Here is a 14,658-nt window from a genome sequence, read left to right on the forward strand (position 1 = left end):
ATTGATATTTTTTTTTTTTTTTAAACTCTTGAGAATTTATAAATTTTTAAAATACATATCTATTATAATTAAGGCTTGATAAAAAATTTTAAAACGAGTTTAACGATAATAAGTTTGTAGATATGCAAGTAAAAAAAATACAATAAGGTCGTTGACTGATATTGATAATAATGAAATAGCACCCAAGTTAAAAAGTGTTTATCAACTTTTAAACAGTATTGCTGAGTTGAGTGCAGTTGAAGCATCAAATTTTTCATGTCAATCGTTTCGTTTAAACTGTTGTAAATTAGTTATCAATGTCAAGTGTAATATTTAAATTATTAATCGTTACAATTTGGGCATGTAGTATTTTAATTAATGCTTCACCAATTGTAAAAATAAAAAATGGAACTCTCGAGGGCTCAATAATGAAATCTAAAAATGGAAGAAATTTTTATTCTTTTAGAGGAATACCATATGCTCTTCCACCAATTGGTGAATTGCGATTCAAGGTTCGTTTGTAAAAAAAAAAAAAAATAAAAAAAATAAATTTGTAAATATTTAACAGTCTCCAAAACCTGCTACATCATGGAAAGGTACACGATCAGCAAAAAAAGATGCAGATATGTGCATTCAAGTCAATAGTTATCAAAAGAATAATTTGCTTGATAAAATAATTGGTTCAGAGGACTGTCTATATCTTAATGTATACACACCCGAATTACCAACTCTCAATACAGAAAATATATCAAAAAAATATCCAGTAATGATTTGGATTCATGGCAAGTATTATTTAAAATTTTTATTAATTTATTACTGATATTTTATTGTTAATAAATAAAGGAGGTGGATGGTTAGAAGGATCTGGTCATTCAGATTGTCACAGCCCAATTTATTTTCTCGATCACGATATTGTTCTAGTTACAATAAACTACAGGTAAAATTATTTAAAAAAAAAAAAATAACAACATACTTTTTTAACGTGTATTTAAATATTACAGACTTGGTCCATTGGGTTTTTTAAGTACCCAAGATATAGTATCACCGGGTAACTATGGAATGAAAGATCAAGTCCAGTCAATAAGGTAAAATTTATGCCCAAAAAAAAAATTATACAATAATCATGTGTCATTTTAATAATATTTTAAGATGGGTCAAAGAAAATATTGATGCTTTTGGTGGTGATCCAAATAGTGTAACACTATTTGGTGAAAGTGCAGGAGGAGCAAGTATTCATTATCACATGATGAGTCCTCTTGCAAAAGGTAAAATTGTATTCAATTTATTTTACGTAATTAAATTTTATCACGCAACAAGTCAATTATTATTTTAATGATATTACATAATAGAGAAAAAAAAAAAATAGACAACAATTTTATCTTATCCATATACGTAAAATTTACAATTTAGATTTATTTCATCGTGGAATTTCACAAAGTGGAACAGCTTTATCTTCATGGGCATTTAATAATGAAAAAACTGCAATTGAAAATGCAAATAAACTTGGAAAATATCTCAACTGTCCAATATCAAATTCAGAGAATTTAATTGCATGTCTTAAAAATAAAAATGCAAGTGATATAATGGATACTGATTCAATATTTAAAATATTTAGTATAGATCCAATAATGCCATTTAGAGTTGTCATAGAACCAAAACATCCAGGTGCATTTTTAACTGAAGACCCGGTTGAATTGATAAAAAATGGTCAAGTCAGGGATACACCATGGATGACAGGAATTACATCACACGAAGGGGCTCCTCCAGTATTTTTTCTTTATAATTCTGATGATTTAATTAAATCACTAAATGACAAGTGGCAAGAACTAGCACCAACTACTCTAATGTATCAACAGACACATGATGAAAAATATCACAATGAAATGGCTAAAAAAATTCGTAAATTTTATTTGAAAAATAAAATTATTGATGATTCATCAAAGTCTGATTTAATTGATGTATGTTAAAATTAATTTTTTAATAAGTTAAAAATAATTTCAATATTTATAAAGAATTAAAATATATTTATTTTATTTTTTGATTTAGATGTACTCAGATTTTTGGGAGAATTTTGGTACCCATCTGTCTGTGAAGTATCATCTTAAACATTTTGGAAGCTCAGTATTTTATTATGAATTTTCATACAGAGGAAAAACATCATTGATCGAGACATATGGCAGTAAAGAAAATTATGGTGTTTCACATACTGATGATTTAATGTATCTTTTTCCGTTGAGTAAACTAAGTTTTAGTCCAGATATTAAACAAAGTGAGGAAGACCAACAAATGATTGATGTACTTACAAACATTTGGTGCAATTTTGCCAAACATGGGTATGAAAAAAATAAATTATATAATATAAATGATTTAATATATAATTTGTGTAATTTTAATTAATATTTTTCAGCAATCCAACTCCTGTTGTAACGAAACAATTACCAAATAAATGGAAACCAGTGAGAACTGAAGATTTGGAATTTTTTTTAATAAAAAATCCAGAAAATATGTTTATGTCAAAAAATTTTAATAAAAAACGAATGAAATTTTTGGAAAATTTACCATTTAGAAAATTAAATGATAGAGTCAAAGATGAATTGTAATTTTTTTTCTCCATTAATTAATTGTAAAACAAGAAAAATTGTAACTTAAAATAGAAATCAATTTTTTAAAAAATGACGTTGGTTTTTTTTTTTCATTCCAATTATAGTTGGCAATGTTGTTCAACAAAATAAATTGATTCAAGTCACGATAATTATAATAAATATAAATAAAAAACAATCAAGATTTGCTTCAATTAATTTCAATTAAATAAGCCTTGATAAATTATTTCAAAAGACAATTTAAAAAAAAAAAGCTAAATACAATTTAGATTAGATTTTTTTTTTAAAATTTGATTCAAATGAGATACTGTGAATCAAATATTTTCATTCAAAAGATAACAATATTTCGATTATCTATTTATAATGTCATTGTGATAAATTTATTTCTTGAGAATGTATTTGTATATGCAGCTCGATAAGATAGAATGAAAAAATAAAAAATAAAAATTACTTACATGTGAAGTTCTTTGATCCAATTTGCCAGAAGCTGTTTGTCATTATTCCACTCGGTCAATTGGAAAGTTTTTGTCACAAAACTGATGACGACATTCCTAGAAAAATATTATTTTTATTAAATATAACTTGTGTAGGTTATTTTTTTATTTTAACAAATGAATTTTGTGTTTTTCTTATAACTGTCAACTTAATTATTTCAATTAATGATAATTAACCTTCTTTACATCATTTAAATAAACTAAGATGATTATTTTTTTCAAAATTATATAATAAAATTTGCAAAATCTTAGCTTTATTTCAAACAGAAAAAAAAAATTGATTATATAGTCAATGTTGATGAGAAGGTGAAGCTCATTGTATCGATGCTTTATCAAATTAAAAAAACAATAATTAATTGGACCAATGAAACAGTTGATGCAGGTAAAGTAAAGTTGAATAAAAAATTTAAATTATAAAATAATACTTACATAAATAATGAGAAAACTTATTGAAGATTTGTCAAGATAGCTGTAAATAATTTTTCCTCCAGTAAATATACTTGAGATCAACATCTTGACAATCAGCTCTACTTCTTCATAATGAGCTTGTCCCTGTAATAAAACAAAACAAAAAAATTAATATTATTAAATTGAATTATCAAGATGATGTATTTTCTAAAAATAAAAGCAAAAAAAAAACAATATGGCGTTTAAAAAAAATAGAATATCAGAAATAGAAAGAGAAGAAATGATAATGAAAATGCAAGAAAAAATAACAGCTCCTTTACAATGGAGCTGTTCAGAATCATGCAAAATTATTGATCTAAAAGAACAACATTATCAACAAGTTTTACATTTAATAAAAGTAAATACTTACAAATTGAGATGAAAAAATAAAAAGTTATAAATTAAAACTGTCAACGTTTAATTATTTTTTTGCAGCATCATTTTTTTTCTGATGATCCAATGTGTCTATCAGCAAAACTTCTTGATGATCCAATTTCAACCCAAGAATATCTTGATGAAATTTGTAGTTGGATGAGAGAAAATAATAGCATTGTTGCAATCAGCAAAAAAAGTGATAGAGTCGTTGGTGCTGCAATTTTAAAAATCAATAGTGAAGAAGAAAAAAACCATGTATTTTCAAGAATGAGATTTCAGGTAAAAAAAAATTTAATTTAAATAAAATAAATTACTTGAATAGATTAACTAATAAAAAATAAATAAATGAATAAAATTAATTTTTTTTTTAACACCAGATTTTACAAGGTGATGTTCTTGCCAAATTGATGAATTTAAAAAATGCACTAATGAAAAAATCAAATGTCTATCAACAATTGAATGTATCAAAAATTCTTCGTCTTTATATTATTTGTGTTCATCCAAGTTACAAACTCCGAGATGTATACACTGACCTCCTGGAGGCTTGCATCGAAATGGCAATTGTCAATGATATACCAGCTGTTGTTGGAATTTTCACTTCAAATGACACTCAAAAATTATCACAAACAATTGGTTTCAACATATTATCAGAAATTAATTATGGACATTGGAAAATTAATCATGAAATTGTATTTAATAATCCGGGTATTGGAAATTACTCAGTTGCATTAATGGGCATGTCAACACCAACAACAGAATACATTGACAATATGCGAAAAATTAAAAAATTAAAAATACATGAAGAAAATAAAAAACGTCAAAAATATCAACGCCAACAAGACGATTAATTAATAACAAAATAATACACAAAAAAAAATTAATCAATTATTATTAAATAAAAATTAAAAAAAGAAAAATAAAACTTGCCTTTTTTTTGGGCTTGACCTTGAAATATATTTGGACACCAGATTTGAGATCAGCAGTCAATAAATATCCATCTAAATAAATATATAAATTGTTTAAATATTATTAAATAATTTTTTTTAAACAATAAAATTTTAATAATAATATAATATTGTTTTAATAATTTACCAGATAATAATAATAATTGTTGTAAGACGCACAATGCAAATCAAGAGTAATCCATCTTGAAAAAACAAATGAACATGGATGACTGTGGTTGGCTTGTTATACATTTGCGGGGAAGGGTACAGGGGTGTGAATATCAAGAGCCACAGGATGTTTTTTTTTGGGTGGTCTACCGTCTTTTGTTTTTTGTTTTTTTTCTCAGTGAAACATTGTCGGTGGTCGTGTGCGGTGTGAACTTGAATAATATGTAGTGTGATTGTTTTTTTGTGCTCCTGTCTTTTGCTGTTTTTTTCTGGTACAGTTTTTCTTATATAATACACTTTATCTTTAATAATTTATTCAATCAAATTTTTAACGTTATTTAATTAATTATTTAATTGTTTTCGTGTTTAATATTGCGATATTGTTGGAGTTGCATATTTTTTCACAAAATGTCCCTTCGATTGTTGAGTAAATTTTTTTTTTTTTTAACTTCTTAAAATTTGTATGATTTAATTAATTTTTTTATTGATGGTGCGAAAAAATATGGATAAATCGGGATAAAGGAGTCTCGTCAATTAATTTTTTATTTATTTTTTTTTTTTTGTGTGCCAGTTTTTACTCCACAATCATCGACTAATTTTATTTTATTTTATTTAATTTTGTTGTTTTTTAAAAACGAATAATTATTTATCAATATATTATTATTATATTTAATAATTTAATTTGATAATTTAATTTGATAATTTAATTTTATTATCAAATATTTAATTATATTTGATAATTTAATTTCAATATTTTCGTAAATATTTGTATACTCCAAATTTTTTTATTTTATTATTATTATTATTATTTTTATTTCTACAAAAATAATGGTGGTCGAAGGAGCTGCATTATTTTTGTCGCAATCTTTTCTAACAGACAGCAGCTAAATCGGTTCGATGCCGCATCTTCGGTCAATAAGCGCCATTTTTTTGACAAATTCAAATTCCATTTTATTTACATTTTTCTCGATCACTTTTCCTAAATTAAAAAAAAAAAAAAAAACAAATTTATTTTTATTTCAAAAAAATTTTTTTTTTTTCAATCAAATTTGCAAATAATTCCCCAAGTTTATCTTTCCCAAAAAAATAAAAAATAATTTGTTATCAATTACTATTTAATGTATCATCTATAAATTTGAATTAATTTGAATTTTAATTATATAACAAATTAATTTCATCAAACACTCAAAACAAGATCATCTTTGGCCCAACTCTACAGGCTAATTAATTTTTTTAACGACGACTGTGTAATTAGTGATTGTAATAATAGTGTGTTGTGTGTATTTACATTAAACAAATATAATAATAAAATATATATATGTGGTTGTATTAAAATCATTCGACAATGTTTCACAAGGGGGCGTCGTGATGAAAAGTATCAAGACATGCGCGCGGATTCGTCGAAAACGGATTCAGTCACGTTCAGCCACCGACAGAGTCAGTGTGTTGCCGCTCGGGCCATTCTCATAATGTAATGTCTCATCATCTCTGTTCAATAATCTTATCCTTGAAGTTTTACTGATAATGTCAACATAACTGGCATTTATATGATAATAAAAAAAAACAAGTCAAAAGTGATACGGGGTTCATAGACTCTGCTCCAAAAACAATTAAGTTTAAAACAGTGCTCCAACTTTTATAATTATATCCAATTATTATCAGTGTTGCTGTTTGTCATTTATTTATTTATTATTTTTTTTTTTTTCGCTCATTTTTTCTCACTCGCGTTTTGTTTATTTTTTTTTTTATTTAAACCGAGTGACAAGTGTGGACGAGAGGGTTTTACTTTCCAAAGGAAGTGTCAAGAGATTTTGAAGGATAAAATCTTCAACGTGGTAAGTTGAACGTTTTAAAATATATGCATGCCATTTGTATAATGAAAAAAATATATTATGAAAAAAAAAAAGAAGGTAAACGACTGAGTAACGGTACATTTTTTAAAAAAATAAAAATAAATAAAATCATAATAAATACTCTTGCTTTCTAATCAATGCCATTTGATGATATCAAGTGATGAAAAATTGATAATAATAACAGTCTTTTTTTTTTTCTTAATTCAGCTGTATCATGATGAACCTTTATTTACATTTGAATCTATTTTTATTCGTCGCTTTTTGACATAAATAAATGTATAAATATTTTTGGATTAAAATAATAATTGATGGTCGAGGAAAAATCCATGAATATCGTTTGAAAAATCCTCGACAAGTTCATCGTACTGGATAACTTCTTTTTTTTTTTTTTCTCATGTCTTACCACTTCGTATTTAAATTACTGTGGTATTTTTAAAAATTTATTTTCTTTTTTTAATTTCATCCTTTATGATCACGACAAAAAAAAAATATTCCGTTAGCAATAATTCTACTTCGGTTATATTTATTTTTTGTCATTGATCTAAAAAATATGAAAGCATTAACATTGTATTAAACAAAAAAAAACTATTTATATTTTTTATATTATGTTTACAAAAGACATTTGAGTTGAGCAACAATGATCTAATGAAAATCATGTGTTTTTTTTTTGTTTGTTTTAATTTAAATTGTAATTTGCAAACTACATGTCTATTAAATCGATTAAAGCTTTTAATTAGGGTGACATATTTTAAATAATTTCTCACGCCAACTTTTGTCACATTAATACAATCAAATATTTACTCATGTGGGGGGGAAGGCGGGTTATAATAGTCGTGACTTTCGTGTCTTGGCTGTCATGATGTTACATTCACCTATCGAATTATCACGACCACCACGTTTAGAAAATACTATCTTGTCTCACCAACTTTAAATATAAACACACATTTTATCAATATAATTTATACATGTATAACGGCTGAGTTTGTCTCCAACTACTCCTTCATGTCATGCATCCAACTTGATCTATATTTTATATTTTTACGTTTAAAAAAAATCCAAATTTACATATTTTGTCACACAAAAATAAATGATAAAAGCTTTTTTTATTTTTTCGTAATATGCGAATAATTTTATTTATATATATTTACATCAATTAAATTTTTTTATTTCTAAAATGTGACGCAAGTCAAAAAAAAAAAGCCAGACATCGTGAAAAAATTTTAATATTTTTTTTACCTCTTTATTATTATAATTTTTTTTTTTTTTTTTCATTTTATTTATCACACATAGACAAACACTACTATACGTCAAATGATTAAAAGAAATTTTATATACTATTTTTAATACTAATATCTTTTTCAAGTTGATTTATTTTTATTTTCATTTGTAAATAAAAATTTTCTCAAAGAGTTTGGATGTATATACAAGTTGAAAGTTTTGTGTCATAATATTTTTTTTTTTCTTTCTTTTTACCTCAATCGTTTTAAAGTTTTAGGTGTTTGAAAAGCACTGTACATAGAGACAAAAAAAAATAAAAGTAAAATGAATAAAAGTTTATTTAAAAAAAAAAACAGATATATATATGAAGAATAAAAAAATATAATTCAGAAATTGACTTGCGTGTTTGTTAAAATAACTTTTTTCTAATAATAGAATCGTTGTGTCTTCAGTGTTAAACCAGCGAAAAAAAAAAAAAAAAATTACAAGAAAATATAGTAGATTTTAGCTAGCAAAAACGAGACGTTATATGCGGGCTTTTTAAACATATATACATGGCGTATGTATATGTATGTGTACATAGAGTTGAAATACTTTGAAACGAGAAATAAGATGGCAAGTAACTTTACCAAATGCGAATTCACCCACGCTCGTTTGTGCAACGAGTTTAAACACATATATAAACGTTGTACACAGATGTACTCTTCCTCCAGGAAGAAACCGACATTCAGACAAAAAAATAAAAACAAAATATATATATATAATAAAAAAAAAATAATGGAAACAGGTACAATATGTCCTAAAGTGGTTGCAGCAGCAGCGAGTGCCACAAGCTCTCTCCAGCTAGACACGTTTTTTCTATATATATTTTTTTATTATTTTATTTTTTTTTTAACATGAAAACGAAAAGTTTTGTTACAAACGTCAGGGTTTTGGTGTTGGCAGAGGGGTTGACACTCACGTTTAATTTTCCTTATGTACCAGTCCCAAGTGTCTCACCAGGATACAACTAAAATAAATAAAATAACACGCGAAATTCAAGTGTGATGCCCCAGGAAATATTTTTTTCACATTTAATATCAACCTATTTCAAAGTATAAGTTTTTTTCTTTTCCCCTGAGGCTGCATTTTTTTTTAAAAATAATATTCTGATCAACAAAATTGTTGCATATTCAAACCCACTTCATTTTATCTATAAATTCTTTTCAGATTTGCTTCGGGGTTTTTTCGTTTTTTTTTTTTAAATGGAACTGCACGATTTTTTTCTTCACCCTTTTATATATATTATGATAATTTCAATTTAATTTATTTTTATCTAATTGATAATGATATTTAATCCAGATCAAAATACTCTAAAAGTTTTTTTTTTCTCTTTTTTTATTAACTAATATTTCAGTTTGTAATTCAATTAATGGAAAATTGATGATTTAAATTATTTATATTTTTAAATAGTCCAGACTTGAATAAATGAATATTCAATTAAATTAAATAATAGAATTTTTTATATTTTTATTTATAGAAATATAAAATATTCAGTTAATTGATAATGTACAAGATACAGTTTTTTTATTATTTTTTTATTTCAATTAATTTACCATCACCTTTGTGTGTGTATGTGTGTCTGAGCAGTTGGACAATTTTTGAATTTATAATCTCATATATGGTCGTCAATTCAGTGACGTATTTTGATTTTATTCTATCTTTAATATTGTTCCCAGCTTGGTCCAAGGTATAATAGCCAGAAAACAATCAAATGAAAATAAAATTCGTTGAATTTTATCACACTTTCATGAGAAAATACACCAATACTTTTACACTTTGTATATAATTTTATTATAATTTTTTTTTTCATACTTTAAGCTGTTTTTTTTTTGAATTTATTGTCGAATAATATAGAGTCAACCTCCTCACCCACCCACTCACTAATACACTTGTATAATAAACTACATTTTCGTGATGTACACATTAAATTCACATTGCAGATAAAAACATTTATAAAACTACTCTTAAATCATTTAAAAATAAAACAAAAATTTCATTATAATTAAAAACTTTTTAATTCAACAATTTAACGAAATATAATTTATTTTTTTTTTGTTATATTTTAAAAGTAACATTATTTCATTTAAAATATATATAAATATATTCTCCACATAGACAATTGTAAATTTTTTTTTTGAGCTACAAATTATTTGTCGTCTTTTAGAATAATTGATTTAAAAAATTCAAAAGAATAGAATAATTTACAAGGAAAAAAAAAATAATAAAACAAAAGTTATTTATAAAATTTAAATAAAGTTTAAAGAAATATTTTTTAAAGTTTATGTGATTTAAAAAAAAGATTTTTGGGTTTTTTATATTTTTGTGATTTGTGTGTCTCTTGTGGTTGAATTCATCGAGTTTTATTACAAATATTTGTAGGGTTTACGTACATTTTCTTGTCCGTCTTTATCGTAGTGCACTGTCCCAAGGGTATTCTAAAATAAACCATAATATTCTGTAGAAAATACTGTCGTTATTTTAGTACATGCACACAAGTTATCATTGTACATCATATCAAGAGAAAGAGAGAGAGTAATTTTGACAATAATAAATATAATAAAAAAATTCAAAAATAAAGATAAACATATAGGGAATTTTAGAATTTCCATGAAATGTTTTAGGAATAGATACATTAGACTCGAGTGTGTGCGGCAGTGGCAAAGGGTTGAGAGAATATAAGAGCTAACTGAAAGTGAGGGAGGGTAATATATAGGTATATACGAGTACATAAAATTCAAGTGGAGTGAGAGAAAACAAGGGTAAATGTCTGTGCCCATTTGTTGTGACGCGTGCCTATATATGGTTTAAAATGTCTGAAAGCTCGTGCCACATACATTTGGCCCATAAAACAGGTGAACTCGCACGCAATTACCCGATTCATTTTCTCCCTAAAATTATATATTTTTTTTTTTTTTATTTATTTATTTTTTTTTTTCTTCCTTTTTTGGTATTTTTACGTTTTATCTTCTGTACTTTAAAAGAATAAAAAATATTTAAAATAAAAATATTAAGTTCAAAAGACAGACTCGAGTGATAACTTTTGTGCTTTCATTAAATTTTTTTTCATTTTTTTTTTTTTTCATTTCTTGAATATTTTTAGTACACGGAAATTTGAGTTTTGTGTGCTTTGATATTTTATATCTACAAAAAAGAATCATATTATCGTTTTAGTCTATTTTTTTTTTAGATATAAAACAATTTTTTTTTTGCAGATCATATTTATTTGATTTAACTTTATAAAGCTTGTCAGTTGAAATCTATCAAAATGACTATACATTGAACCTGACATCCAAAAAAAAAAAAAAAAATTAGTATTTAGTAAATACATATATAAAACACACATACACACACAAAAATTGTCGATTAATTTTCCGACATTGATTGACCTTTGTCGGGTTCATTCTATCCCTCGAAAATAAATCCCTCTCATAATTTATAGTAAAAAAAAAAAAAAAAAAATATTCATGGTATTCATAATTGATGGCTCTATTGATTTTCCAAAATAAAAAACCATAATTACCAAAATAATAAAAGAAAAAAAAAACTTGTCATTATATATGAACATCATTATTATATATTTTCACTTCAAAATTCGTCTGATGAATTTTATTATTCATCCACACAGTTGTAACGACAAAAAATGAAATACAAAATATAAAACTGGCTATATGTGATGAAATTTAAATTATTATACCAGACAACTGTAGTATTAAAATAAAGATAATTAAAAATACTATTAAAATCGATATTATTCTCTTCGAAAGGTGGATAGCAACCAAAAGAATATATACGAGCTCAATATCTGAGGGAATTTTAACAGCTGTTCATTTCCGCGTCTATGTTTATACACATTTTCCGTTTCCTCTCAGCTCACGTTTTATATACGTACAGTATAAATATAGTAATAAATAAAAAATAATAAAAATTTTGATGCTAGAAGCTTGGTTTGTTGACACTAATTTTTTTTTTTTCTTTTAAATATTTATTATTATGATTATTTATGTAATATAAAATAAGAAAAAGGTTGTCTTTCAGTGGTTGGTTGCTTGTGTATATATATTTTTGATGTCGACGATAGTAGTCGTGAAAGACTCAGGACATGTTCGTGTTTATTCGTTATGACTAGAGAGTATTACAGGCCATTGCACACAACACACACGCCATACAGAAGCAATCGATAAATCATTGCGAATAACGCAAACCATTGTACCGACAAACTCCTTCATTTAAATATACGAGTTGCATTACTGTACATAAATATTATATTACATCTCATATGTGAACGAGATTCCTCTGTCACTAAAATATTTTTATTTTTACTTTTTTCATTTTCATTATGCCACCACTATTTATATATTTATTCAAATGAATATTTTGTAATAATAATGTTTACATTTTATTATGTTTGTTGGGTTATATTTTTTAAAGTAATTAAAATCATTTTTTATTATTTTTTTAGTATTCATAAAAATAATGTGCACTCGTAATTTTGAACAAAAATTTTAACTTATGATACTCTTAACTTTTCATTATTATTATTATTTTTGAATATTATATTTTTGCTATTTTAGTTGGTTCTTTTTTTTTCTGTGGTATCACTATTTTATATGTGTAATAGCGCTATCCAATTTTTTTATCTTTTTATCTTTCTCTAAAGTTTATGAACTTTCGAGGAGGCACCGATGAATTTCGCTCGTTCAAGGTTGTTTTTTCATGTTTTTTTTTTTGTTGAAAAAATATAGCTGTTAAAGTCATTATCACTGATAGCAAAAAAATTTTATGCTCGAGGTCGTTATTTATTTGAAAAAAATAAAAAAATGTATATTCAAAAAATAATATTTTGATGAAAAAAATATCATTATTGCTTCATTAAAATATAATATCTATTTATAATAATAATGATAAATAAAAATAGTCAGTTGTACATTTTAAAATACTCTGTTTTAATATAAAAAATGATTTTTTTTTTTTTTTCATAATAATTATATACAAAAGCTCATGAGTATCATGAATACCGCAGTGTCATTTTTCTGTTTTTATCCATTCAAACAATATAAAAATGTAAAATTCATTAAAAAAAAAAGAAAATTTATAATTTTGCATATATGCCGGAAAAATAATGACAACACAAAAATTCACAATTAAAAAAAAAAAAAAAAAAAAATGAGGTGTGGTTTCATGGTGTACATGCTTCGCAACTAATCGACCGGTTATTAGGTCCGCCGAGTTATCGATTTTCCCAGAATTAAATAAACCATATATAAACATTAATAATACATATTTAAAATATAAAAAAAAAGTCGTTTGAAAATGACAACGATAGTGCGTGCAATATGAATTTTCATTTCAAGTTTACATTCTATATTTGATCCATATATAATTCTATTATAAACAGCCACTTATATATAAAAATACTCTATCATTTTGTATACCCGAGATATAAATTTAAATAACTTTTCATTTGCTCAATACAACGTTAATACATCCAAGCAATATTAGGTGGATATATCCCATGAATGTGGTCTCCAATATCCGAATGAAAATTGGTGAATAGCTAGTATAAATGGTAATGCAAAACTCCATATATATAAACACACATATACACTGCCTAACGAGTCAATCTTGTTTTGTAATTAAACTCTATAATATACTCGTAACTATGTAGACCTTTTTAAATTTACATCCACATATTCATATCAATGACACAAAAAAATATCTACGTGTTTTAAACCCACGCAATACAAAGTTAAACTCTCCATATACACTTGGATTTTTTTTTTTTTTTTTTTAATAAATCTACCTGTTATATTGTTCAACTGTTGTGTACTAAAAAAAAAAAACTATATTTATTATTTATTACCGCTCGTATGTCTGATTTATTATGAAATTTAAAACAAAAAAATTTTTAAAAAATAATAATATATAATTAAAAAATTATCACTTGTATTTTTTTATTCAATTTTTATTTTATCAAAGCTTTTTTAGTATAGATATATAATTTTATTGTTTAATCCAGCTTTGTGATATTAATTCAAGCATGGAGTCTTTTTATTATCATTATTATTATTATTATTATTATTATGAGAGTAAAATAATAATTTAGAATAATTCAAGCGAAAGACATTTCATTAATTTGATTACGGAATTAAGGATGAATTTTAAAAGGGATAATTTTCAGAAATAATAATCCAAAGGACATTAGTTTTGGTGTATTTACTACTTTTTGCTTTCAAGCTGTTTGAAATTTCCAAGTTTAAGTTGAATGATGAAAAGCTGTCGAGTAGAAGTTGAGAAACGCCTTCGCAAAATCCCTGTTACTCGTGTGACACCCACCGTCTACCTTATTTATTTATTTGTTTATTTATTCTCCCGAGAGAAAAAGAGAAAGAGATTGAAAAAAAAAAATATCTAGTGGCAAAAGCCAAGCCTGCAAGTGCTCATACACATATTGTTCACAAATATACATCTACTTGTATGATAAATATGATATCGACAATGGAAAGGTGAAAAAAAGCACTTCCTGCACTCTTTTGAATTT

General features: G+C 25.0%; 3 protein-coding genes across 3 annotated transcripts in view; all 3 read left to right on the top strand.

Moving 5' to 3' along the window:
- Positions 1-51: 51 nt before the first annotated feature.
- Positions 52-3,030, top strand: LOC122858955 (venom carboxylesterase-6-like). The gene is made up of 8 exons (XM_044162210.1): positions 52-491; positions 548-761; positions 823-916; positions 981-1,064; positions 1,129-1,244; positions 1,390-1,937; positions 2,026-2,312; positions 2,387-3,030. The coding sequence occupies exons 1-8, from the start codon at positions 297-299 to the stop codon at positions 2,577-2,579; spliced, it is 1,731 nt and encodes a 576-aa protein (XP_044018145.1). The 5' UTR covers positions 52-296; the 3' UTR covers positions 2,580-3,030.
- Positions 3,031-3,716: 686 nt separating this feature from the next.
- On the top strand, positions 3,717-4,749 carry LOC122859698. Its single transcript, XM_044163383.1, has 3 exons — positions 3,717-3,878; positions 3,956-4,174; positions 4,273-4,749. The coding sequence occupies exons 1-3, from the start codon at positions 3,717-3,719 to the stop codon at positions 4,741-4,743; spliced, it is 852 nt and encodes a 283-aa protein (XP_044019318.1). The 3' UTR covers positions 4,744-4,749.
- A 1,672-nt stretch (positions 4,750-6,421) lies between these two features.
- LOC122858958 (amyloid beta A4 precursor protein-binding family B member 1-interacting protein) overlaps positions 6,422-14,658 on the top strand; it is a 94,620-nt gene continuing 86,383 nt past the window's right edge. Inside the window, exon 1 of the mRNA XM_044162216.1 lies at positions 6,422-6,842. The gene's annotated coding sequence lies outside the window, so the exon portion shown is untranslated. The remainder of the gene's footprint in view (positions 6,843-14,658) is intronic.

Source organism: Aphidius gifuensis, linkage group LG6, assembly GCF_014905175.1.
Source record: "Aphidius gifuensis isolate YNYX2018 linkage group LG6, ASM1490517v1, whole genome shotgun sequence".
NCBI lineage: Eukaryota > Metazoa > Arthropoda > Insecta > Hymenoptera > Braconidae > Aphidius > Aphidius gifuensis.

Coding starts and splice junctions, on each gene's coding strand:
- LOC122858955 (XM_044162210.1), top strand. CDS start 297: ATGTCAAGTGTAATATTTAAATTATTAATCGTTACAATTTGGGCATGT. Junction 917..980: donor CTAGTTACAATAAACTACAG/GTAAAATTATTT, acceptor TAAATATTACAG/ACTTGGTCCATTGGGTTTTT. Junction 2,313..2,386: donor TGCAATTTTGCCAAACATGG/GTATGAAAAAAA, acceptor AATATTTTTCAG/CAATCCAACTCCTGTTGTAA.
- LOC122859698 (XM_044163383.1), top strand. CDS start 3,717: ATGGCGTTTAAAAAAAATAGAATATCAGAAATAGAAAGAGAAGAAATG. Junction 3,879..3,955: donor AAGTTTTACATTTAATAAAA/GTAAATACTTAC, acceptor ATTTTTTTGCAG/CATCATTTTTTTTCTGATGA. Junction 4,175..4,272: donor TTTCAAGAATGAGATTTCAG/GTAAAAAAAAAT, acceptor TTTTAACACCAG/ATTTTACAAGGTGATGTTCT.